The sequence below is a fragment of the Neolamprologus multifasciatus genome, chromosome 10, assembly GCF_963576455.1.
Source record: "Neolamprologus multifasciatus chromosome 10, fNeoMul1.2, whole genome shotgun sequence".
In the NCBI taxonomy this organism is placed as follows: domain Eukaryota; kingdom Metazoa; phylum Chordata; class Actinopteri; order Cichliformes; family Cichlidae; genus Neolamprologus; species Neolamprologus multifasciatus.
In genome coordinates, this window is record NC_140448.1 from 335,730 (window position 1) to 362,751 (window position 27,022).

The window sequence follows — 27,022 nt, forward strand, 5'->3', positions numbered from 1 at the left end:
CTCAGGGGAGTTTGGTGAAGCCATGGAAAAAAACTTTTGGTCTGTCTCAGAGCAATTCTGGTAAACCATTCGGCAACTCAGGGAGGGAAAGTGGTGCTCTACTCACTGATCTCAAGTGGGAATACAGTTAGGTATCCTCAATCCCACTGACACCTCTTCCATAGAGGAAGCAGTCTGTGAATGAGAGGGACAACTCGCCCCTCACTAGGGACAAGGTCACTGAGGCAGTTAACCAGTTCCTTGGTGGCCAGGTCCCTGGGGTGGATGAGGTTTGCCCGAGTTCCAAAAGGCTCTGGATGTTTTAAGGCTGTCCTGGCTGACATGTCCGGACTATATCGCATGGAGATCTGGAGTGGTACCTGTCTGGCTACAAAGCTGTTCAATCCTTATGTGACTACTGCAGGAGCTTGGTCCAATTTGCTGGCAATAAGTCGGACTCGCTTTCAATGTGTGTTGGACTCCCTTAGAACTGCACTTTTCCAAAGATTTGGTTCATAGTTTTTATGGACAGATTTTTTTAGGCGCCGCCATGTGGTGGTAGGCTTCTACTTCTGAGATGCCTCAGAATCTCATCTCTGAATTTTGCAAATGTGGCTGTGTTCATCAGGTGGCGGCCTCCAGTGCACAGGTATGCCAGGAATGGGGATCAACAAGTCCAAATTTGAGGCCATGGTCCTCAGCCGGAAAAGGGTGTAGTGATCATTCCAGGTCCGGGATGAGTTGCTGGCACAAGTTGATGAGTTTGGGTATCTCAGTGTCTTGGTTATGAAAGAAGGGAGTAGGAAACAAGAGATTGACAAACTGTGGCACCAGCGTCCTTGATTGGACTGCTGCCCCTGCCTCCCGGACCCGGATAAGCCGAAGAAAGTGAAATAAAACCAAACTACAGTCTAAAGTAAAAGGTCATATGAGTCGAAATAATCAGATTAAGTAGTTGGAAACTAATTTACTTGATATTGACCAACCTGGAAGAGGCGTGTGAAGATGTCAAACTCGAACACAGAAATGTAGTCATTGCAGGTGAGGTCAATGGTGGATTTGAGAGCCATAGCCTCCAGACCGCTGCTGATGGGATGTATGTCATGAAGGCACTGACGGAAGACTTTCCATGGCACTATTGTCCTGCAAAAGAACCAAGTCATAAAAGTCACATACAGGATTGTGAGATATAAGTTAGATATCCAGACATGCATCTTTACTGATATAAATGTGCAAATTACCAAATGTATGTGGTGACTGTGATTAGCCACAGTGGGCCTTTAGACACTGGGCTTGCAGTCAAATCAGCAAAGTTACTTAAACACAACAGTATCTTATACCTTGACATAGTTTAAAACCTAATATTCAGCAATTTAAAAAATTGATTCAAATGTTCCCAAGATGCCAAATGCATTAACTACACTGTTCCAAAAAATAGTAATGTCAAAGCATCTTACTGTATATTTTACAGTTTTGTACTGTCTTTCTAGAATATCATTACATTTACATAAGTAGACTGTGATTTTACATGTCAAAGGTAAAATAACATAACATCACTGTAAATATAGTAAAACACAATTTACTTGTTTTTTAAATATATTTTTTGTACATATTTAGATTGTAAAAATACATTCAGAAATGTATCATAATTTCACAAATATTTGTCTGTTATATGAGAGAATGATCTGTGAAATTCAAATGTAATACTATGGAAAAATATATAAAATGATCGAACAGTAATGAGAATAATCAATAATTAAAGGAGTATTTGAATTATAATTTGATTATAATCTGAAAATTCCATGTCATCTAGGTCTGATTCAATAATTCAGAGGAAACAAGTGAAAATATAATTAATAGGAATAAAAACTAAAAAAACAAACATATAAAACATTGCACAGCCATGCTGTGCTAATTATATATTTTAAAAAATAAATGTAGAGGTAGGAATTGCAATTAATATAAATCTCAAAGTATTCACAACATTCCTGAACAGAAATAGGCCTCTGCACCTGGGGTGAGGGTGTGGCCATGAAAACAATGTGACATGCCATTGGATATTGGGACACATAATAACATGACGCTAAGCATCGGCCAATGAATGTGAACTAACAACCACAAGATCGCGGGTATGGCTGCACTGTAGGAAAAAACCCCAATATAAAAGTATTTTACTGTGCATTTTACAGTTTTGTTCTGTTCTTCTAGAATATCATTAAAGTTACGTAAATAGACTGTGATTTCACATTTCAAATGTACATTAACGTTAAATCACTGTAATGCAATAAAACATAATTTTCATGATTATTAAATGTATCTGTCTGTACATATGCATATTTAGATTGTTAAAATACATTCACAAATGTATCATGATTTCACAAATATCTGTCCGTTATTTGAAAGATTGAACTGTTGAATTCAAATGTAATGCTATGGAAAAGTATATAACATGATTCCTATAAGCTTGTGTTACATCACATAAGTTTTATTATCATTACTATTTAGGGCAATCGTGGCTCAAGAGTTGGAAGTTCGCCTTGTGATCAGAAGGTTGCCGGTTTGAGCCCCGGCTCGGACACTCTCGGTATTGTGTCCGTGGTCAAGACTCTTCACCTACCGCCTACTGGTGATGGCCAGAGGGGCCGATTGTGCGATATGGCAGCCTCGCCTCTGTCAGTCTGTCCCAGGGCATGCAATCCATTATTATTTAAACCAACTGTTAACTGTATATTTCTGTACATTTACGTATTATGATTCATATTGCCACATTCATTGACCTTGTTTATAGGTAATTCCATTGTTTCATCACGTTAAAATGTTCCTAATTTAATGTCTAAAAGCACTTGGAAAAGGCAGAATCCCATGTAAAATTAGTGTAACAAACTCTATTTTCATTACTGAAAATGACTGTATTTTCATGGGAAAGTTATTTTCTGTTATTTTACTGTAGTATTTTGGCGCCCCAGCTGCTGGAATATTACAGTTTTTTTAGGATTTATTTTTTTCCCTATTTATAGATAATTTCATTGTTTAATCACATTAACATGTTCCTAATTTAATGTTTAAAACCACTTGAAAAGGCAAGATCCCATGTGAAATGGTGAGCTATATATATTTTATATGAGGTAGCTGGTGAAACTACGTCGGCGAGGATTCCGCACGGCACTCCCCTCCATTCACCTCGCGAATCTCCGCTCTCTTCCAAACAAAGTCGACGAATTACTGCTCTTAAACCGGACTAACAAGGACTTTGCATGCTCTGTTGCCCTCTGCTTCACTGAAACCTGGCTCAGTGAGCGAGTCCCAGACGCTGTCTTAAATCTGCCGGGCTTCCAACTTCACCGGGCGGACCGCGAAACAGAGCTCTCAGGGAAAACAAAGGGTGGTGGAGTCTGCTTCTACATTAATGAAGGTTGGTGTACTGATGTCACAGTGTTACAGAAACACTGCAGCCCACACTTGGAAAGTTTTTTCATCAACTGTAAACCTTTTTATTCACCGCGGGAGTTTTCTTCCTTCATGCTGGTCGGAGTTTACATCCCTCCACAGGCCAACGCGAACAACGCACTGTGCGAGCTGGCTGACCAGATTACTACCCTGGAGAGGAAATTCCCGGATTCCTTTACAATTATTCTTGGGGATTTTAACAGAGCAAACCTAAACTACGAACTCCCTAAATACAGACAGCATATAGACTGCCCCACCAGGGACAACATCATACTGGATCACTGCTACACCACTCTAAAAGATGCCTATCACACTGTGCCCCGGGCAGCTTTGGGACATTCTGATCACTGCATGGTCCATCTTATTCCAGTTTATAGGCAAAAACTCAAACGTGCGAAGCCTGTAGTCAAAACTGTGAAGAAGTGGACTAACGCAGCAAAGCAGGAACTGCAGGACTGTTTTGACTGCACTGACTGGACTGTTTTTGAAGCTGCATCTGAGAACCTAGATGAGCTCACGGACACTGTGACATCATACATCAGTTTCTGTGAAGACGTGTGTGTGCCAACAACCCATATGGAAAAGAAATAGTAAAAACTTATATGACTCAACTCATGAAAGTGGCCACTTTCATGAGTAAATCAAGGCTTACATGATTTACTCATGAAAGTGGCCACTTTCTCATTACTTTCATATATTGTTTTAGTAAGTATCCAAAACATACAAGTTTCATTATATAATTTTTCAAGGGATCTTATATCTGTTTTTACTCTTGTATGCTTTTCATACAAGTTTCACACAAGACAGATACAAACTTTATAAGATTTATATATATCTTTTCCATATGGGAAAGACCTTTTGCACATACAACAACAATAAACCATGGTTCACTCCTAAACTCCGATATCTTCGTAAGGCCAAGGAGGACGCCTAGAGAAGTGGTGACAGGGCCCTGTACAAGCAAGCTAGGAACACACTGACCAAGGAGATCAAAGCAGCTAAAAGGATCTACTCCCAGAAGCCGGAAGAACGGCTCTCAGCCAACGACCCAGCGTCAGTGTGGAGGGGCCTGCAGGAAATCACCAGCTACAGACGCCCCCCACCCACTATTGAAGCAAACAAAGACCTGGCCAACGAGTTAAACACTTTCTACTGCAGGTTTGAGACGGACAGACTCCCACGCCCCACCCTCCCCTCCCCAGGGACATTGCTTCAGACATGGACCCCCAACACACTTTCCACCTCTCCCCCCTTCAGCCATCCCCTCCCCAATCCAGTCTCAACGACCACCCCCACCTTCCCCAATCCAGACCCAACGACCACCGCCACCCTCCCCAATCAAGACTCAACAACCACCCCCACCCTCCCCAATCCAGACCCAACGACCATCCTCTCCAATCCTCAACGACCTCCACCACACCTCTCACCCCCCTTTCCTCCTCCCTGCAACTCAAAATACACACTGAGGATGTGAGCCGACTATTCCAGAAACAGAAGCCCAGGAAACCCCCCGGACCAGACGGCGTCTCAGCCTCCTGCCTCAAAACCTGTGCGGAACAGCTGGCTCCCATCTTTACTCGCATCTTCAACAGATCCCTGGAGCTGTGTGAAGTTCCCTCCTGCTTCAAACGCTCCACCATCTTCCCTGTTCCCAAGAAACCCACCATCACAGGACTGAATGACTACAGACCTGTCGCCTTGACGTCTGTGGTCATGAAATCCTTCGAACGACTGGTGTTAGCCCATCTGAAAGACATTACAGGCCACCAGCTGGACCCTCTGCAGTTTGCCTACCGGGCAAACAGGTCGGTGGATGATGCAGTGAACATGGGGCTGCACTACATCCTGCAAAACCTCGACCGCCCGGGAACTTATGCCAGGGTCCTGTTTGTGGACTTTAGTTCGGCTTTTAACACCATTGTGCCTGAACATCTCTCCTCCAAACTCTCCCAGCTCAGCGTGTCACCAGCTACCTGTCAGTGGATCACCAGCTTCCTGACAGACAGAAAGCAACAAGTGAGGCTGGGGGAGATCACCTCTGAAACTCGGTCCCTCAGTATTGGTGCCCCTCAAGGATGTGTCCTCTCACCACTACTGTTCTCCCTCTACACTAACGACTGCACCTCCAAGAACTCAGCTGTTAAACTCCTAAAGTTTGCAGATGACACCACTGTCATTGGCCTCATTTAGGATGGTGATGAGTCTGCATACCGGCAGGAAGTTGAGCGGCTGGTACTCTGGTGCAGTCAGCACAATCTGGAGCTGAACACTCTTAAAACTGTCGAGATGACAGTGGACTTCAGGAGATATCCCTCAACTCTGCTCCCCCTCACCATATCAGACAGCCCTGTGTCGACTGTGAAGATCTTCAAGTTCCTGGGTACAACCATCTCCCAGGACCTGAAGTGGGAGACCAACATCAACTCCATCCTCAAAAATACTTGTTGTTCCTAGAGTATTTAAAAGTAGAATGGGAGGGAGAGCCTTCAGTTTTCAGGCCCCTCTTCTGTGGAACCAGCTTCCAGTTTGGATTCAGGAGACAGACACTATCTCTACTTTTAAGATTAGGCTTAAAACCTTCCTTTTTGCTAAAGCATATAGTTAGGGCTGGACCAGGTGACCCTGAATCCTCCCTTAGTTATGCTGCAATAGATGTAGGCTGCCGGGGGATTCCCATGATGCATTGAGTTTTTCCTTTCCAGTCACCTTTCTCACTCACTATGTATTAACAGACCTCTCTGTATTGAATCGTATCTGTTATTAATCTCTGTCTCTCTTCCACAGCATGTCTTTATCCTGTCTTCCTTCTCTCACCCCAACCGGTCGCAGCAGATGGCCGCCCCTCCCTGAGCCTGGTTCTGCCGGAGGTTTCTTCCTGTTAAAAGGGAGTTTTTCCTTCCCACTGTCGCCAAAGTGCTTGCTCATAGGGGGTCATATGATTGTTGGGCTTTTCTCTGTATCTATGAAGCGCCTTGAGGCGACTTTTGTTGTGATTTGGCGCTATATAAATAAAATTGAATTGAATTGAATTGAAAAAGACCCAGCAGAGGATGTACTTCCTGAGACAACTGGGGAAGTACAGTCTTCCACAGGAGCTGCTGATCCAGTTCTACACTGCAGTCATTGAGTCTGTCCTGTGCTCCTCCATCACAGTCTGGTATGGTGCAGCCACTAAACAGGACAGGAGCAGACTGCAGCGGACTGTACGGGCAGCAGAAAGGATCATCGGCGCCCCCTGCCCTCCATCCAGGATCTGTACCTCTCAAGAACCAGGAAACGGGCAGGGAAAATCATCACAGACCTCTCACATCCTGGACACAGACTCTTTGATCTGCTGCCCTCTGGCAGACGGTACAGAAGCCTGCAGACCAGGACCACCCGACATAGGAACAGTTTCTTTCCCCTCACCATCTCCCTTCTTAACAGTTGACCTGTCACACTGCTCCCACTGCCAGACTGCAACTGCACCTTATGTACATTCTGTAGTATTCATTCCACCTCATTTCATTTCTGTATTTTATGTATATAAGTTTAGATTAGTTATTTATAGTTGGTTTACACAGCTTTGTGTATGTATGTGTAATGTGTGTATATAGACACGTGTGTGTGTGTGATTTACATTGCTGTGCTTGACAGCCACCATCTACCGGAACCAAATTCCCTGTATGTGTCTGCACATATACTTGGCCAATAAACACGATTCTGATTCTGATTCTGAAATTAGCGCAACAAACTGTATTGTCATTACTGGAAATAACCGTATTTTTATGAGGAAGTAATTTTCTGTTATTTAACGGTAGTATTTTGGCGCCCGAGCTGCTGGAATATTACTGTTTTTTTAAGATGTTTTTTTTAACAGTGTAAATTACAAAAAGGAAAATACAGAGAGGCAGTAAATATTAAACATTAAGCATTCTGGAACAAACAACATGTTTATGAACATAAGTGAGGATAAGACTGAGCAATATGCAACATCTTTTACCCAGCAACTGGTAAACCTAAACAATGAGGTAGCCTAAAATTTCAACAACACAGTAAAGATAACACAAACATTGCATGAACCAAATACTTTCTATGCCTAAATATTGTTTAGCAGCATACTAACACCAAGTTGCTCTCCGATGCATCCATCGGCGTGTGAATGTTGAGATAGAAAGCGCATAGATAATGGATGATGGTGTGAATGGAGCATTTTATATAAAGCACCACTGGTGCTCAGGTAGAGTACAAAAGTGCTATATAAGGTAAGAACCAGTAGATTTATTGACCTCTCGGGCAGAATGTTTACTGCACTGACAAGATGATGAATGCAACTCAACAGCAAAAATAGAAATATTAAAGTAAAACTTCTTTCAAGTGAAATTAATAATAGATGTGCGTGGGTGTGTAACTAATCAGCTGTTTGGGCTGTGTTTTATGGGGGGCTCTCTGGAAATGTGTATAAAAAACGAAGCAACCTTGTGGTCCCGTCCTGAAAACGGGACATTAGAAGACCCCAAAAAATGCAATCTAAACTACTATATGAATTCCATAGATTTGAGTTTATATTTAGTTTTGTTGGTACTACTGAAGCCTTCAATTTGTTGAAAGGAGGAGAGTACATATGCTCTCACAGTTACCACAAGATAAAAGGGGTGGCTGTAGCTCAGGTGGTAGAGCAGGTCATCTACTGATCGGAAGGTTGGTGGTTCGATCCCTGGCTTCCCCAGTCTGCATGCCAAATATCCTTGGGCAAGATACTAACCCCAAATTGCTCTCCGATGCATCCATCGGAGTATGAATGTGTGTGAATGTTACTTAGAAAGCACTTAAAGAAATGTGCTTGTGCGAATGGGTGTGAATGGGTGAATGTACAAGTTGTGTACAGCGCTTTGAGTGCTCAGAAAGAGTAGAAAAGCGCTATATAAGAACCAGTCCATTTACCATAAAAGAAGACTGATATCCTTATGTCCGAGTTTTCATGAACACAGCTCTGCGCTGAAAAACATTTCTGAATGAAAACAATGTGGACGAAATGTTTTGCACTGTCAAAAGCACCGGCAGTAGCATCCAAAAGGCAGAGGAAGATGCTAACCATCGCACAAAAAGTTGGACTTCTGGACATGCTAAAGGAAGGTAGAAGTTACCGTATTTTTCGGACCGTAAGGCGCATTAAGCGAAACAAAACAGGCAGATAAGTCAAACTTCACTCAACTCATTCTTCTTGGTTCCTCTACTTCCATACCATTGATTCATTAATGTTGAATTCTCTCGCAGCTGCTCTATTCCCATGTTCTGGACCTGAAAACAGGGTTTGATCTTTGGTTTCATTCTATAATACTGGACTTATTTTTCTACAAAGGTTTGAACTTTCAGAGCGTTTAAACAAGAGAGAAAAGTGTAAAAATGTTCATGCTTGTCTGAGAAAAGTGTATAAAGTGTGTAGTGAGGGGCTTTACAGCCTGAAAACATCAATAATAATTGTAAATAATAAAGCTGGCTATTTTGTGGATTTCACCTATCGTGGGTTATTTTTAGAACATAACTCCCACGATAAATGAGGGAACACTGTAACGTAAAAATCTAAAATCTAAAAAATGTTTGTGATTAATTTTTATTCAAGGACAAAACATCTCAATGGCATTCACTAATAAGGTTCAGGAAATACAAAGACAATGATATATTTTATAACAGTGTTCTGTAAATAGCAGTCATTTCTGGAGATGTTCATGGCCACAGTTGAGGTGTCCCAGTGTCTAGTGGTAGAATGGATGTTGCGGATGCTGTCCCTTTTTTTGAGGGAGGCCCAGACAGTGGCAGGTATTGTGGGGCAAATTCACAAATGTCTGCAGGGCAACTCTAGGGAAGAGGGATATAGTTCAAGGATTGACCCTTCACCTACACGCAACAGCTCTGAGATGCAGGAGCCAGGTGGTTGCAGCCTGGCCCAATTGAAATGGGAACACAGCTGCTGGATTTAGCCATGTTGGAACAGTTTGTGGGGCTCCCGGGACAAACAGATCTGGTAGAGTGGGTCTCTGTTGGTCAGCGAACCTGGAAGTGGTGGATATGTTGGCAGAAGGGTTCCACATAGATCTTAGTCCACCAAATCCAAGGGAAAAGAGTCAAGGCTGCAGTTAGCTCCCTTCTGGAACATTGGTTAATTCTGGGAACGGAATGGTTTGGGTTTAATAAACTGATGAGGCATTGTTTAGGGATGTGCACACAACTGGTAGGCACATATGATGTCTGTGCTGTGTTCAGCGGTGATGCAAAGTCCTCCAACGCTCTCCAGGCAGGAGGAAATTGGAAGTCTCTCAGGGGCATCCCCAGTTCCGGTGATTTACTTCATGGAAGATTTTCCCCTTGAGCAGTCTTCTGACAACACTGTGAAATTAGGCTTTGGCTAAGTGATGAAAATTGAAAATTGGGCCAATTCACTATTGAAAGGTGTTTCAGGTTATCTCCTGAGTTGGCATCCAGAGAGACTGACGGTTGGTGAAGTGTCTGAATAAGACTTTAAAGTCCATAATTCCTAAGTTCATTCATGAGGAACAATACAATTGGGACTGCTGGTTAGACCCTCTGTTGTTTGTAGTGTGGGAGGTGCCCCAGTCTTCCACAGGATTTTCTCCCTTTGAGTTGCTGTTTGGCAGGAAGCTGCTGGGGACCTAATTAAGGAAAACTGGGAGTAAGGTCCAAGACCTGATAAGAGTGAAGTTCAGTGCGTTCTGCGCCCGAGGGCAAAGCGTCACACATTGGGGAGCTTATCAGAGGAGAGCCTTGGCTAGTGTTACTGCACTATACCCAGGATGACAGAGAGTCAGAGCTCTGTTAAGCAATTAGCAAACTAATTGGTTTTTATATAGTGTTCTGTAGGGTTCTGTGAAGGACCAATTCTGTTTACACTGCACGTTTCCCTTAAATAGTATCATTTGGATGGATAACAATGGGTAACATCTGCATTGTGTACATTTTCATTGTTATGCTATTCATTTTCATTCATACAGATGATACCAAACTCTATCCATCCATGAAGCCAGATAACCAGAGCATGTCCTTCCATGTGCATAATGAACAATTGTGTAGGACTGCTCATGTATTTGTAAAGTATCTCTAAAATTAGAAACATCCTGTCATAGAGCTGAAAAACTAGTTTTTGCATTTATTACTTCTCGGCTGGACTAGGAATGAACTCCCTGAAAAGCTGTCCATTGATCCAATATGCTGCAGCGAAAGAGAGAACATTCCCTTCATTGGCTCCCTGTTAGATTCAGAATTTAATTTAAAATCCTTCTCCTCACATACAATGCATTGAATAACCAGGACTGATTTTATCTTCAAGACCTGATAGTACCATATCACTCCAATAGAGCTCCAATATAGTGTTTCTTTTTCACTCACTATGTGCTTTAACACCACTCTACATTTAATCATTCATTACTGTTAATCTCTTTCTGTCTTTCTTTTTTTTAGTCTGTCTTACTTCCATTACCCCCAAACGGTCGTGGCCGATGCCCCCCCCCCCTTCCTGAGCCTGGTTCTGTCAGAGATTTCTTTCTGATAAAAGGCAGTATTTCCTCCCCACTGTCGTCAAGTGCTTGCTCATAGAGGGACGTTTAATTGTGGGGGGTTTTCTCTCTCTATTACTTCAGATCTCTACCTTAGATTATAAAGCCCTGTAACAGAACTCTTGTGATTTAGTGTTAATACATACATAATTGCTATTGTATATTGTATACATAATACAATATACACCAAATCACAAGGGGGCAAGTATCCTTGGGCAAGATACTAACCCCAAGTTACTTTATGATGCATCTGTCAGCGTATGAATGTGTGACTGTAGTTAGAAAGCACTATGTATAAAGAAAGTGCTTGTGAGATTGGGTGAATGTGGCATGTTATATACAGTGCTTTGAGTACTCCGGGAGAGTAGAAAAGTGCTATATAAGAATCAGTCCCTTTACCATATATGTGAATTTAATTAATTCATAACATATCGTTTTAACATATTAAAACAAAATATATGATTCACAATTTAAATGTCATTTTCTGAAAAATATCCAACAGTGTATCTGTGAAAATGTGAAGCTATTGCCTTAAACACTATCTTCTATTAGGGTAAAAAAAAAAAAACTGTGGATAAAAAAAATCCACACAAAACTGGCATTTCAGGCATTTTGAGAATTTACAGAATTTAGTGCCCTATGTTTAATGTATTTGTTTTTTTGTTTTTTAAGTCATCCTTTTTACATCGCAGTTTTAAAATGACACAACTGTAACCGTAATTTGGACTGTACCATTAATCCCAGAGGAAGAGAAAAGTATTCACAGTGCTTTACTTCCTCCATAATGTGTTATGTTACAGCCTTATTGTAAAATGGATTAAATTCATTTTTCAACTCAAAATTCTACACACAATATCCAATAACAACAAAGTGGAAAAAGTTTGCTTAAAATTCAGAAGTGTAATTCTTGCATGACACGAAAACTGAGCTCAGTTGCACCCTGACACACACCTGTCTATATAAGGTCCCTTTGATGACAGTGCACAAAAGGTCAGAGGAATTATCTGTAGATTTTCAAGACAGAATTGTATCAAGTCACAGAACTTGGGTGGGGGTATAGAAAAATGTCTGCAGCACTGAAGATCCCAATCAGCACAGTGACCGCCATCATCCATAATAGGAAGATTTTGAAACACCGGGACTATTAGCTACTTGGCCAGTCTGAGCAAGTTGGGATAGAAGGAGTATCATTTCTGCAGCACTTCACCGATCAAGCTTGTACGGTAGAGCAGCCAGACGGAAATCATTCCTCATGACAGCCTGCCTGGAGTTTGCTGGAACTCAACTGAAGGACCCGCAGACCATGAAAAACAAAATTCTCTGGTCTCTCTTAAACAAAGATTTAACTTTTTGGCCTGAATCCTGTGTGTCATGGAAAGCAGGCACTGCTCACCACCTGGCTAATACCATCCCTACAGTGAAGCATCGTGGTGCCAGCATCAGCAGCAGAACTGGGAGATTAGTCAGGGTTGAGGAAAAAATGACAGCAGCAATCTACAGAGACATCCTTGATGACAGCCTCCTTCAAAGTGCTCTGGCTTTTGAAATGTGGCAAAGGTTTATCTTCAACAGGATAATAACCCTAAGCACACAGCCAAGATAACAACAGTGGTAACAAGAAGGAATGGCTTCGGGACCACTCTGTGAATGTCTTTGAGTGGCCCAGCCAGAGCCCAAACCAACCTGATGGAGCTTGAAAGGTTCTGCAAAAAATGGGAGAAACTGCCCAACAACAGGTGTGCCAAGCTTGTAGCACCATACTCAGAAATACTTGAGTGCTGCCAAAGGTGCATCAACAAAATACTGATCAAAGGCTGTGAATACTTGTGTAAGCAAAAATGTTTTACTTTACTTTTGCATTTTTTATGCAAATAAAAAAAACATCCAAGAAATTTAGCTCTTTTATATGAGGAAGGTATATGAACAAAACATATTCTTTTAAGACATTTGAAAATCATGGAAAATACTAGCCAAAAATGTCCTCCTGATAAAACTGAAAAGAATTAGAAACCGCTTCATAAGGAAGTAATCACTACCCTACTGCAGACTTTTGTCAGTATGAATGGAAAATGGTAATGATCTGAAATTGTATGCTTAATGAAAAATACTGCTAAATTACTCTTTCTCGTTTGGATCTCGGCGAAGGCAGTTGCACTTTTCTCCTCTCCTCCTTTCCCTTATCTTCCCTGCTTAGCCTCTTGTGTCCTTGTCTTGTCTCGTGTGTATTACTTTCCCTGGAACACTCTCTCACAGTCTGTTCTCTAAAACCTAAAAGAGAATTATGGATTTGATCAACTGGTCTCTGAATGCTATTGACACCCTTTTCTCAACGAGAAGTCTGGGCTCGAGAGAGCCCGAGTGCCCTGGAGGGACTTTCCCTGCCGGATACACAATGGACGGGTGGCAGAAATGGAGGATTGTGTGCCTTGCGGGACTGCCGATCGAGGACGCTGAAGATATCTACCTATTCGGAACCATGATAACAGGGTTTTTGCTGATCGGAGTTGGCTTGGCCCTGGCTTATGGGAGAATTAAGAAAGCGGAACCAGCTGTTCAAACCCCCCCAAGGCTGCCCGCTGGGATTGAAACGGGACGAGGCGCGACTTCTCAGAATGGGCTCATTGAGTGCAGCATGGTTAAGACCTTGGAGAAGCTTATGGCTGCCGTGAATACTCAGAATAACACCTCTGAGCGTATATTGGATTACATCAAGGGGAAGTTCCCTCAGAATAACACCTCAGAGCGAAAGTTGGATTACATCGTGGAGCAGCTCACTGCAGTCGTGAGTTCTCAGAATCGGCTCTCTAAGCACAAGAATGACAAGACCACGAAGCGCAAGTTTGATAACATCATGGAGAAGCTCGCGGCTCTCCAACGGGAGATTGAGAGACCAGTGTCGGAGTGTTAAAGAACAGCTTTGAAATTCTCATGAGTTGTTCGCATAAAAGAAAAATAAACAACATCAACATGATAATGCGGATATCCCTTTGGCGGCAGCTGTGGGCTCAAGGCTGGAGCCGAACAAAAACTCCCTGATAACGACTGTGTTTTGACTGTTCCTTCCCATTATAAGGCCACCTGGGTTGGCTGGTAGACTGTTTACTTAGCCTGGTAGGGCGAAGGACACTGTCTCAGCTGAACTATGGACACGCACACACATACACTTACACTGATAAGCACTCACTCATCCCCCCTCCCCTTCCAATGCCTTCGATGCTTGTTGCCTCCTGGGAACACGAGGCGGGTCTGGGCCCGCGCTGGAGAGACGGCGCAGTGGCAGGATGGCTGCTGTGTTGCCTGGGATTACTCCTCATCCCCTACCCAACCCTGTTGCTGGTCACGTGCTCTATAATGTTGTACTGTGGACATTTATGTGCTTTCTGTGCAGAGGAGTTTTTTTGTTTCCTGTTGTCATGCTGTCCTCCTATAGCCCAGCATGAGTAGAGGTCTCTTCTTTTCCTGTTGTACTTTCATATTGTAGTGTACATTTCAGTGTTTTTTTTTCTGTAATGCAAACATTCTCTGACTTGTATCCCCATGTGATGTCTGTGTTGTGTGCGTAAGGTCGGGGGGCGGGTTCATTCCACTGCAGGGCAACCTGCCACTGCATGGCGAATAAAATCTGAACTTGAACTTGAAATTTAGCACCAGTGTGGAATTTGACAAACTTTTAGCTAGCCAGCTCTAGAATAGGCTTGGTACATTTGTTGTGGTGTTTTACTACTTTATACCATTACACGTTAAAGGTGATGGTGTTGATTATTTAATGGAATATGTCATTCCCAACTATTTGTGTGCATGTCCAATTTGGACAAGTGAATAACATACACATCTATCAAAAAACAAACAAACAACAACAAAAATAATACTGAGGTGACACTTACTTTTCACCAAAAAATCTCCTCCAGAAGTCAGCAGCATCAGCTTTGGTAATCCTGAACGTGTCTCCTTGGAACTGTCCTCCAGGGAAGATTGCTTTGATTTCTGCCAGCATATGACTGAAGATCAGAGACAGCTTGGTCAGGTTCCTCCTGCAGAGGCCAGAAAACAGGAAATTATAGCCTCACATGTTTGACAGACACCACATGGAAACTATTTGAGCTGTACAAATATACTGTACATGTTCCTGACTTCTGATTTGTTGGCAAAAGCTGGTCAAATCAGACATTTCGAATACTCTCTTAGACCAACATATGCTAGAACACAGTTTATAGATAATTTAATGTTGGATTTCCTTTAAAAATGTTAACTATAATATGAACTACATGAGCACATTAGAAAACAAACTGGCTTAAATAATGACTACAGAAGGATCTCTGTGCTATATCTCACAACATATCACATCTATCACACACTAGATAAAACTGAACTTAAAAAAAAACAGACATATTCTAACACTTAAGGATGTGTGGGCATAGGATGTGAGAACACATTTTTCTCAGGGTTAGGGTTAGGGATCTCATGATCTGATAATGATAAATGTGACAAATGCAGAGCCAGTGTCAAGTTTTATTTTGCACAGTTATCTATCTCGCCCTCTCGCCCTATGACAGCTGGGATAGGCTTTTACACTTCCCAGGATGAGCAAAGAAAACCTATGTGTGAGAAGCTGCTTGTTCAACAGAAAGATTGCACACTGTCACCTGTTGCCTGCTACTATTACTTCCTATTAGACCCTGGTTAAAACCAACAGATGGCATAGCTATACTTTCAACTTTCAAATGGTCATAACCCCAAATGTCAATCAAAGAAAATCCTGTCTATTTGAACAATTATATTTGACGTTATATTCCACCTTTGCTATGAGGAAGGGCAAAAATGAAACTTCGTAACTTCCCAAACACTATCATAAGAGATGTAGCTTTACATGTGATTTTTTCCCATCAGATAAGTTTTAAAATTGTTGTCTTGTACAATTCGCCATCACACACATATTATTTTATGATCAACAACTGATGACTATAATATGAACTGGTTGACAAAAATTGAAAATGGCAATGTCAAAATTTTATTTCAAACAAATAATCAAAGGACTTAAAAGAGTCACTAAAACAGTAGAACCCTAATTGATGTCGCATTTACCAATAAAATGGGTCAGATGACAAACACATCATCTATTAACTGTAATGTAAACACAACTTGCAAATATTAATTGGAATTATAGAAATAGATAACCAGGATTTGTGTTGTGATTGCATTACTACTTTAAAGTGGACATAAAACACTACAAATATTGGGGCTCTTTTTATCTAATTGCTATCATTTTAATTGATGCCCACTCATAGTAAATGATGGTAAACTGTTGTTATGTTATTCAGCCATGTTCAGAAACACTACAAATCCGTTATGCGCAACGTGCATCACTCATACACTGCATCACACTTTTTGGATGTTAATTTGTCATATTTAACCACAGTTTAGTGTTTTTCTTCATTGTCTGTTTGGAGTATAAAATGTAAGATTAACTTGATATCTGAGTGTCTCTTAGTCACTTATATTAGCTAGTTAGTCTAGTTTTTGGGGGTTTTTTTTGCCTTGTTTAGTTGACTAAGAAATCAGTTGCCATGAACAGTTAAACGTCAATCGGAGCTGTAGTCAATTTGATAAATTATACAATAATTTTAAAATTATTCATAATATTTTTCAACTTTTTTTTTATTTCTGATTTAATTTTGGAATGTTTGCCCATCTACTGTCTTTCTCCATTTCCTTGGAAATGGAATAAAGTATTTGGGTAATATTAGGTTAAAGTGGGAAAGGTGAGCATCAGTATTCTGTGGTAGCGTTCCACTTCAGTTGGTCTGCATGTGTATGAGCATGTGAGTGTGCTTGTGTGTATGCCTGCACTGAAAAAAAGTAATTTCATGCTTCTTTGGTTACCATTAGGCCTCTAATCAACCAAGGGCCAACCAAAATAATTTCTCATTGGGATGCAAAGGAAAAGACCACACATCCTTGTGGGGGAGGGGTCTGCTCTTAAGTACCCCCAAACAAACAGAAAAAGCAGCATGTATTCTGCGCTATATAATGTATTTGGATACATTTTTTGGATGTAAATTTTCTCCCTGCTTACAGCATCACCCCACTTTAATGCTCAGTGCAAAGTACAAGACAGATAGATGGTCAGTCTCTCATGTGTCCTTGCCATGATCTGTGCTACCAGTCTGTAATCTGCCTCATCTGACAAGTTGCCCATGAAAGGCAGCCTATTCATTAGGACTAATTTATTCAGCGTGTCTAGGGTAGCATGGCCAGAAACTGCTGGCTGACTTATGTAATTTTTTGATTGTTCTGTTATAAGCAACACATAAATGAAATCATACTAAACAGCTTTTCAACATGTTAATTAAAAAGATCAATTTCAGATTCCCCATAAATAAAATACAGCAAAGTCACAAATTTGCTTACACAGTTGGTATCACACTGTTGTGCTGACAAGTGCACTCCAGCTGCTCAACTGCTCACTATCTCAATTTCTACTGGCTTCCTGCCATCTCAACAATTTGTCTCCATCACAAACGGCTTCCTCTAGCTCACTATGACATTGTAGACTTGCTTTAAATGTCAGGGTCACTATAACAGAAGTCTCTAAATAATAAATGAATTGTTCATTAACAGTAATATGGTAAGGACCATACAGTTGTGCTGTATTCAATATTCAGTCTTGAGTATTTACTTGATAAATGTATTACCATTTCTCCAACATCATGTACTGGTATTCAAAAGCTTCATTTGAATCATTTTTAGGCTTTTATGAATGATGATGAAAGCTATTATTATCAATTCATAAATGTAACATTTCCTATCATACTGGGAACAGTATTCTATTAAAAGGGTGATGTAAGGAAGATGTTTCTAGATTTATTAATAAAAAGCATTCTCTTTTCTGCAATTAAGGGTTGTCTGTGGTTGATGATAACTATGATTATAAAGTCTGGATGTTAAAGGGTAGAGCGATCAACTGGAAAACGTGGTCTGGCATTGTAGGGCCAATGCTGGGTTTGACAGAACACTTTTGGGGAGAGGTTTCCTCGACCATTTCCTTCACGCTGTCCCCCAGCTGCATACGTTCAGTAGAGCCCCCCAGTCAATACCAGTCATTACAGTGTCCCCCGGTCGCATCCGTTCGGTAGTGATCCCCAGTCAGTACCAGTCAGTACAGTGTTCCCTGGTTGCATATGTTTGGTAGTGACCCTCAGTCAATACCAGTGTCTACAGTATCCTCCAGTCACATCTGTTCGGTAGTGACCCCCAGTCAATACCAGTCACTATGGTGTCCCCCGGTCACATCCGTTCGGCAGTGACCCCTAGTCAATACCAGTCACAAGCAAGCATTTCTATGGTTAAAAGCTTTGAAGATGCTGCAGTTTAAAGCTTGTCTGCCACAGCCCCTGTCTCTCATGTACCTCAATGCTCATAGCTGAGTGTCCCGCAGAAGCTTGGAAAGAAAAGCGTCTGGAGTTCTTTAATTTTCCTCGAAGATGTTTCACCTCAAGGAAACTTAAAGAAGTCCACATGCTTTTCTGTCTAAGCTAAGACTACAATGAGCTGGATGACTGTGAACCTTCCCAGACATATAACTCATGAAGTAGAACTGGATGTAGAACAGGTGGTAGAGCTAATTCACAATTTGAAGGTTGGTGGTTCAATCCCTGGTTTCCAAAGTATCCTTGTGCAAGTTGCTCAATTCACTGGAGTGTGAATGTACTGTATATGACTGTTAGGCCAGCACTTAGAAAAGTGCCTGTGTCAATGGGTGAATGAAGCACGGTGTATAAAGCACTTTGAGTGCTCCAGTAGAGTAGAAAGGCACCATTTAAAGGCTACATTTCCCATTTACAGCTGGGGGATGTGGACAAAAGAAATAAATGGGCCCTTCGGACCCAAATGACTCAATCCAAGCTTTGATCCAACAGTGGAGGGGCTGTTCTTTTTTCTTCATGTGTGTTTGAAGGGTGGGGGCATAATACTGCAGGTCAAAGCACATTAATATAAACCCTTAGTCAGAAGGCAGTGAGTAAACCTCTCAAAATAGCTTTCCAGTCCTTTGTATATATGTACTCTCACAAATAGGGATGGGTATCGAAAACCGGTTCTTGTTGAGAACCGGTTCCCACTGTTTCAATTCCTTGGAATCGTTTGCCATTTTTGCAAACCATTCCCTTATCGATTCCAGTCGCCCCGAATGACGTCACCACGTTGCGGAGCGTCATTTACCTGGCAGGAAACATGGCGGCTCAAACGCTAAAAAGTTTGGTTATACTTTACGAGAACGGATGACAACAGGGCAACTTGCAATACTTGCAAAGTAGATATTTCATTTAAGGGAGGAAACACTACGAATATGCAAAAGCATTTGCTCACAAAACACGCGATGACCTTAAATGAATGTCGTGTTTTTAATTCCGCTCCGGACTCGTGAATCTCAACCCAGCAGCAGCGGTAACGTTTGCACGTCCTCTCCCGTTAATGCGGCAGGTAAATAATCAACTAACAGTGCATATTATGTTAGCGCGATCTGCCTTATTACAAACCTGCCATTACTGTGCATTTAGGTGACCATGATGAGAGAGACAGACAGAGTCTGGCTCAGATGCTGGCAGTTCTTGCTACAGTCTACCGGTAGCGTCTCCTTTCAGGCCAGGATAGACGAATGTCACCGAGCAGTGACTAAGTTTGTGGTAAAAGGCTTGCACCCATTTGCCACAGCAGATGCCCCCGATTTTCGGTAAGTGAATGTGTTTAATTGTAGGCAGGGACATTACTGGATATTCTTGTGTAATTGCTACAGAAGAATATTTATTTTATTATTTTACATTCACAATTTTTTTTCCTGGGGACCCTGTGACACCCCATTGAAGAGCCGTAGGTTGGATCTGTTAAGATCTCACTGTTGGGTTTGTAAGGCCATGTTACTCTTAAATTTCTATCTTGTTCAAAGAGAAGATATAAAACAAAGATCTAAGCTAATTGACCTTAGTGTTCTCCTTTTTTTTTTTTAAAAATAATCGATAAGAGAATCGATAAAGAATCGAATCGTTAAACAGAATCGAAAATGGAATCGGAATCGTGAAAATCTTATCAATACCCATCCCTACTCACAAACACACATACATTTATGCTGAGACTTATTCCTACCCAGGTTCTACTTTGTGGAAGCTTACTCAGGCTCAGACCTTCCATGGGAACATGTGACATCATCAGTTAAAAGGACTGCTCACTATGACACATCAACAAGCGTAATAAAAATCCTTCTGCAGAAGTACATTCCAGATCAAGCCTATACATGTTAGTTGCAGAAATATAGTACTGTGCAAAAGGTTTTAGGCAGGTGTGAAAAAATTCAGTAAACAAAGAATGCTTTCAGGAATATATGATTGTTGTAATGTTTGTTTATTTTTATCAATTTACAAAATGCAAAGTGAGTGAACAAAAGTTTAAATCAACTCAATATTTGGTGTTACTGCCTTTAGCCTTCAAACAAGCATTAGTTCTTATAGTACACTTGCACAAAGTCAGGGATTTTGTAGGCCAAACTCTGCTACCAAGTTGAGGTTGTGAAAGACAGTTTCATGTCATGGCAAGATTGAGCAAAGCAACAAGGCACAAGGTACTTATACTGCAACAGCAAGGTCTCTCCCAGACAAAGATTTCAAAGCAGACTGGGGTTTCAAGATGTGTTGTTCAAGCTCTCTTGAAGAGGCATAAAGAAACGGGCAATGTAAAGGATCATAGACACAAGTGGTCGGTCAAGGAAACTTACTGCAGCAGTGCTTATTACCCTTTGAAATCAGAAGATGTCCAGCAGTGCCATAAGCTCAGAACTGGCAGAAACCAGTGGGACATTCCATCTAATGTCTGGAGAAGTCTGGCCAGAAGTGGTCTTTATGGAAGAGTTGCAGCCAAAAAGCCATGCCTTTGACGTAGAAACAAGGCCAAGTGACTCAAGTATGCACGTAAACATAGGAACTGGGGGTGCAGAAAAATGGCAGTAGGTGCTCTGGACTGATGAGTCAAAATTAGAAATATTTGGCTGTAGCAGAAGGCAGTTTGTTTGTTGAAGGGCTGGAGAGCGGTGCAATAATGAGTGTCTGCAGGCAACAGTGAAGCATGGTGGAGGTTCCTTGAACGTTTGGGATGCATTTCTGCAAATGGAGTTGGAGATTTGGTCAGGATTAATGGTGTTCTCAATGCTGAGAAATACAGGCACATATTTCTCCATCATGCAATACCATCAGGGAAGTGTAGGATTGGCCCCAAATTTATTCTGCAGCAGGACAATGATCCCAAACATACAGTCGAAGCCATTAAGAACTATCTTCAGCGTAAAGAAGAACAAGAAGCCCTGGAAGTGATAGCATGGCCCCCACAGAGCCCTGATTTTAATATCATCGATGGTGTCAGAGATTACATGAAAAGACAAAAGGATGTTAGGAAGCCTACATCCACAGAAGATATGTGGTTAGTTCTCCAAGATTTTTGGAACAACCTGCCAGCCAAGTTCCTTCAAAAACTGTGTGCAACTGCACCTAGAAGAAGGCAAAGGGTGGTCACACCAAATATTGATTTGATTTAGATTTAGATTGTTCATTCACTGCATTTTGTTGATTGATAAAAATAAATGATTAACACTTCCATTTCTGAAAGCATTCTTTGTTTACAGCATATTTTTACACCTGCCTAAAACTTTTGCACAGTATGCCCATTCTCATGAACAAATTAAAAGAAATAAGTGATATAGTGACTATCAAATTAAACAAAGAAAAATGGACTATGCTTTTCTTTTCCGTCTATAGTTTTATTCCCTCTTTTCTTTACCCTCAACTCTCAACTAGCCACAGAAGATAACTGCCCCATGCTAAGCCTATTTTTGGAGAGGATCACTTCCCTTCCTATTAAATAAAAAATTTTCTTGGCAGTTTGCTGAGTGGTCATATGCTAAAAATATAAACAGTCCTTGCTAATGCTCTTTTAAGATTTTAATATCTTAACACCTTAACTATTCTGGTATAAAATGTCACAGAAATATAGGCTACATCAAAAAAAATGTATATGAGAGTACAAAAGTATGTGGTGTAGTATGTGAACTATCAAATGAGGATCACAGCAGAAAAAAAGTTGTTTCAGCATAAGTTGAAGCAACCTTCAGCAAGATCAGGAAAAAAAATCTGAAAAAGAAGAGGTTAACTTGCTCAATTAAATAAAATAGTCATGAGTCTGTTTCTAATGAGAGGCTCAAATTTAATACAAAAGAGACTGCAGATCGTTCTTAAACTTTTAGAAATACTCTTCTTCACATAACATTCACAGATGTGTGCTTGAACGTACTTCTCCAGTTTAAAACACAATTACTCAAACAGACATAAGCAAAGACACACAGTCACCCTGTCTCTCAGTCTTTTGTAGGATAAAAAAGAGCCTCTTGCCTGTATGTTTAAGAGTCTACTTTCTCACGATATGAATAAAAAGATGTATGAATAAACTCGGACTATATATTTACAACTACATATTTTTTCACACTGTTCTAGCTAGGGTCTATTTAAACATTGTATGCTAGTGAAATTGAGTTTCTTATGTTAAAAGAGTCATTGCTAGACAGCAAAAAAGGATGCATGTAATTTTGAAACTGTTTACCATTCTTTCAATGTGTCAGCAGAACATCCACTTGAGAACATTGAGAAGAGTTGATGAACAATGCCCCTATCATTTTCCAGTTTCACATCTTTAACATCTATGTATAGTATTTGTGAAAATATTTTGAAAAATATTTGCTGATATGTAAATATCAGGATGTACTTTCTCCCTAATAATCACTGGTATAGGTTCCAAAATTCAACTATGGGAAAAACTGCTGGAACACTTCTCACTTAGTCTGGTTTAATAGGCATCCTGGAACATATGCATATAATGTAAAAGCTCAACCTCATGTTGTAACAGCAAAAACTATTTGATATAACCGGAAATCAATTTGATTAACACATAAATCAAACCCTGCAACTGGTTCAACTGTTCTTTTAGACTTCATTGAAGCAGAAGGAATCATCACGAACCCACACACACCGCATGCCTCTTTGCTTTATGCATATGAAAACAGCTATGTTAAAAGTCTAGAAATACTGACTCATACAACATCATGTAACTACCAAGAATGTACTAAATAGCTAAATAATTTGTCAGGTGATTCAGATATGACATTTATAAATCTTCACACGTGAAATATATGTTTCTATGGTTTCTTCTTTACCATATTGCAACAGCAACATATAGTGTTTATAGTAAACACTGTGTTTTACTGCAATAAATTAAGCCTATACAATCAGAGGCAATAAGAGAATAAAAGTAAGAAAAAAAGAAAGAAAGAGTTTCACACATACAGATCAAAAAGGGTGCTGGATGCTTCTTCAGCTGAGATAAAAAAGGAAATATATGAAGCGGATGTAAAGTGTGTGGGGATTTTCCCTCTGAAGCTCTGCACATAGCTATCAGAAAGGGCTCCTGAGAATTACTGGAGCCTTACACATTTAAATTACCTATTGCAAAAACAGTTTTTAAATGACATAAATCATTTAGTTTTTAGGCCTGTTGACTCATAGCAAGAAGTTTCTGGAATTGAATACACCATCTGGCTGGGCCTTCTGTATATGTTACATAACAGGCTTGCATTTGAAAAAAAAATCTGAATTTCATATCAAATCTTTGCAATGCGCAAGAAGTGTAGTGGCATTTATCCTTAGATAGTTTGGGAAGAAAGCCAGTCAGAAGGGCTGTCTGGACATCAGTAAAAAAGAATAAAGTAAAAAAATCAGTAAAAAAAAATTAAATATATGTGTGTTTTATTAAGCTCCAATATGGACTGCAGAGTACAGTGAAGTAGTGCACCTTGAAAACAGATGAAATTGCAGCAGAGACTCTCTGCATAGCTACTTTTTGGATTATATGACTACTTTGCAACCCGGACCATGGAAAGAATGTGACGTGTTCTTCCTGCAACTCTGCAATGGGTAAAGTTCTCACAGAGAATCATCTTCATAATCATCATTGCTGCTATCACAGTATTTCAGCTGTCTAACCAGCCGTGTACAGTTACAAATATCTATCATCATGATGTGGCTGAGATTTAAAAAAAAAACAAAAAAAAAAAACAACTTAAAGTTGTCAAGATCATTCCAACATATTTTCCAGATGAATCAACCTGCAACTTAATATTGAGCATTAAGACAAAGAGCAGGAGTTGGTGTGTTGAAGTACTTATGGAAACTTTTGACTTTCACAGTTGTAATTGCAAGTGTGACACATATGAGTTGGTTGTAAGAGGCTGGAAAACTGAGCTATTAAGATTTTAAGAAAATGTTATTTAAATAACATTTAAAGGTGAATGGTAAGACAGACAGTCATGTTGTCTCTGTGACTATGGTTATCATGAGTAAAACAAAAAGAAATCACAGTCTCGTACAGTATTCAAAAAGGAAACTGACATCTGAGGGCATCAAGGAGCATCTACTGTGCATATCTAGCCCAAATGTACACAAATATATATAGCTTTGGAATTAAGTGGCCAGAACAGAGTGTACCTCCAAAAAGCTTGTAATTTTTAAATCTGAAACAAAACTGTTAATTATTATTGTTCTATCTGAGAGACATCATAAGATAGCTACTTCTCTTAAAGCAGTCTTCCAGAGAAAACCTGTGTTAACATAAAACACAAAAGCCAGGAAATATCCCGTCGTCATACCTGTCCTGTGACTGCTCCTCGTACATCCTCTCTCTTCCCTCTTTGAAGAGCCGGATTGCTCGTTTGGATTTCTTCATAAGGCTATCAATGTAGATTTTAAAGTAATCATTCTCACTAAGCTGTATGATCATCTGGTTCTCTTCATATTTGCCTAGTATGACCCGCAGGTGTTGGTAGGCATCAGGTAAAATATCCAGGATGTATGGTGGACTGTTTTTCAGTTGGAGTCTGGGATTTTGGCAGAGCCGCACCTGTTGCAAAGGAATTAATCAATAAATGAAAAATCAATGTTTTCTCAATGCACATCAAATTTTCTCCTGCCACTCTACCTGAGCTGTTTTGGCAGCATGAGAGGAACAACAGGAACAATATTATGCATATATTAGTTTCATTATGTAACTCAGGTATGTATATGACGGATTTTGATAAGGACTTTTGTAAATAAATGTAGTTCTAAAGGTTCTATTGAGATGAAATTCTCACCAGATGTCGGTAAACCCATCCAACCCACATATACAAAGAAATCAAACCACAGATGTCTCTTAATTAAGTTGTGTGTAATAATGATAAACAACACAGGGAAAAAGTATTGAACACATGAAGAAAGGGAGGTGCAAAAATACATGGAAAGCCTGACACAAGCTAAACTCTATCAGTAATCAGAAAGCAATCCTGCCAATTAATGCAAATTGATATCAACTGCTCCAGCTGTTTTATGGACAAAATTTCTAGGTGTAGCTAAGTAAGGGAAGGTTTCCACTTAAGTGGTCTCCACTCATCTCTGCTTTTTGCAGATGATGTGGTTCATTTGGTTTCATCATTTGGTGGCTTGTTCACGAGTGAGGGGAGAGGAGAATGGGAAAGCAACAGGTGGATTGGTACTGTGGCAGCAGTGATGCCATCATGGTCAAAAGGGAGCTGAGCGTGAAAATTGAGCTCTTGATTTAGTGGTCGATCTACAGTACATCCCTACCTTCACCAATGGTCACGAGCTCTGGGTGGTGACTGAAAAAACAAGATTGCAGACACAACCAGCAGAAATGAACTTTCTCTGAAGGGTGGCTGGACTCTCCCTTAGTGATAGGGTGAGGAGATAGACAATCCGGGAGAAGCTGAGAGTAGAGCATCTAGGCCCTGTAGCAGACCCAGGACACGCTGGAGAGATTATATCTCTCAACTGCCTTAATGTTCCCCCAGACAAGCTAGAGGAGGTGGTTCTAGGGAGAGGGATATCTGGGCTTCTCTGCTTAGGCTGCTGACCACATGGATAAGTGGAAGAAATTGGACAGATGGATAGATAGACTGATGGTTCAGTCCCAACTGATGCCCTATTAAAAGCTGTCTCATTACCAAGGTTTCACACAAGAAATATCTTGTGATGGGTAAACCACTGAGTGCTCTCGAGACCTATGGAACTTTATTGTTGCAAGAAACACAATGATAGCATTGTTTACAGAAGAAATTCTAAACGATTGAAGGTTCCAGTGAGCACTGTTTGGGCTATAATTCAGAGGAGTGAAAACAACTATCAGAAGAGTTGTCCAAAGAGCCAAGGACAGAAAGGTACAGAAAGACTTGGAATGTGTTTTAAAGAAGATATTAAGTAATAATCTCAACTGCCATGGCCTGTATGGATGCTCATGATCCAAGACTCCATTGCTGAAGAAAAAGCATGTTGAAGTGCGTTTAAAGTTTGCTGAACAACATTTAGACAAGTCTGTGAGGATACAGTCTGGTCAGATGGGAACAAAATTAAACTTCTTGGATAACATAATATGTACCATGTTTGGATGTCAAAAGGCACTGCATATCACTTTATGGCCAAGGTCATTTCTCAAGACTTACAACTTTATCCATGAGCTTCCAAGTTTTTTCTACAGTCCTCCGGTCAGCAACTGCTTGTTTGGGTGGCCCCACTACATCCTGGATGGCATCAATGATGCCTAAAATTCGCCCCTTACTTCTATTTGGTCCACGTCCACCAGGATATCGACTACTGAGAGCAGTTGCCATTTCCTACAATCACACAGAATTTGTACTATCAAAACAATGACATGAAAACATTTGGGGAAAAAAAGTACATTTCTAATAGAAAAAAAATCAGCAAAAACAGTTACAGTTGTTATTTTTCATTAATATGCTTTCAGACAGAGAGAATGATGAGAGAATATGCACAGCCTACACAAGATGTTTATTATACCGAGCTTCTTCTTAGTTTTTTCCCCCCCACACTTCTCCTTGGTCCTGGACTTGTCAGTTAAACCCCTGCAATATAGGTTTTAGCGAGTTTCCTGATGAGTGCATGTCACCTGAT

The 27,022-nt window shown here is 40.6% G+C and overlaps 3 protein-coding genes across 7 annotated transcripts in view; 2 read left to right on the forward strand and 1 right to left on the reverse strand.

The window, feature by feature from the left end:
- The window catches only part of alcama (activated leukocyte cell adhesion molecule a), a 334,175-nt gene that overhangs the window by 112,119 nt on the left and 195,034 nt on the right, over positions 1 to 27,022 (forward strand). The gene's annotated exons all lie outside the window — the stretch shown is intronic.
- cblb (Cbl proto-oncogene B, E3 ubiquitin protein ligase) overlaps positions 1 to 27,022 on the reverse strand; it is a 96,492-nt gene that overhangs the window by 67,589 nt on the left and 1,881 nt on the right. For all 5 annotated transcript variants that reach the window (XM_085173831.1, XM_085173829.1, XM_085173830.1 and 2 more), the window contains 4 exons: positions 26,554 to 26,724; positions 24,709 to 24,959; positions 14,861 to 15,007; positions 966 to 1,122 (listed from right to left, as the gene is read on the reverse strand). In XM_085173831.1, coding sequence (XP_085029957.1) covers positions 966 to 1,122; positions 14,861 to 15,007; positions 24,709 to 24,959; positions 26,554 to 26,721 — 723 coding nt within the window. In that variant the 5' untranslated portion in view covers positions 26,722 to 26,724. The remainder of the gene's footprint in view (positions 1 to 965; positions 1,123 to 14,860; positions 15,008 to 24,708; positions 24,960 to 26,553; positions 26,725 to 27,022) is intronic.
- Positions 13,092 to 14,822, forward strand: LOC146509273 (uncharacterized). The gene has a single exon (XM_085173870.1). The coding sequence runs from the start codon at positions 13,258 to 13,260 to the stop codon at positions 13,882 to 13,884; it is 627 nt and encodes a 208-aa protein (XP_085029996.1). The 5' UTR covers positions 13,092 to 13,257; the 3' UTR covers positions 13,885 to 14,822.

Bases quoted from the DNA above. Each gene is read 5' to 3' on its own strand.
- LOC146509273 (XM_085173870.1), top strand. From the start codon at position 13,258: ATGGATTTGATCAACTGGTCTCTGAATGCTATTGACACCCTTTTCTCA.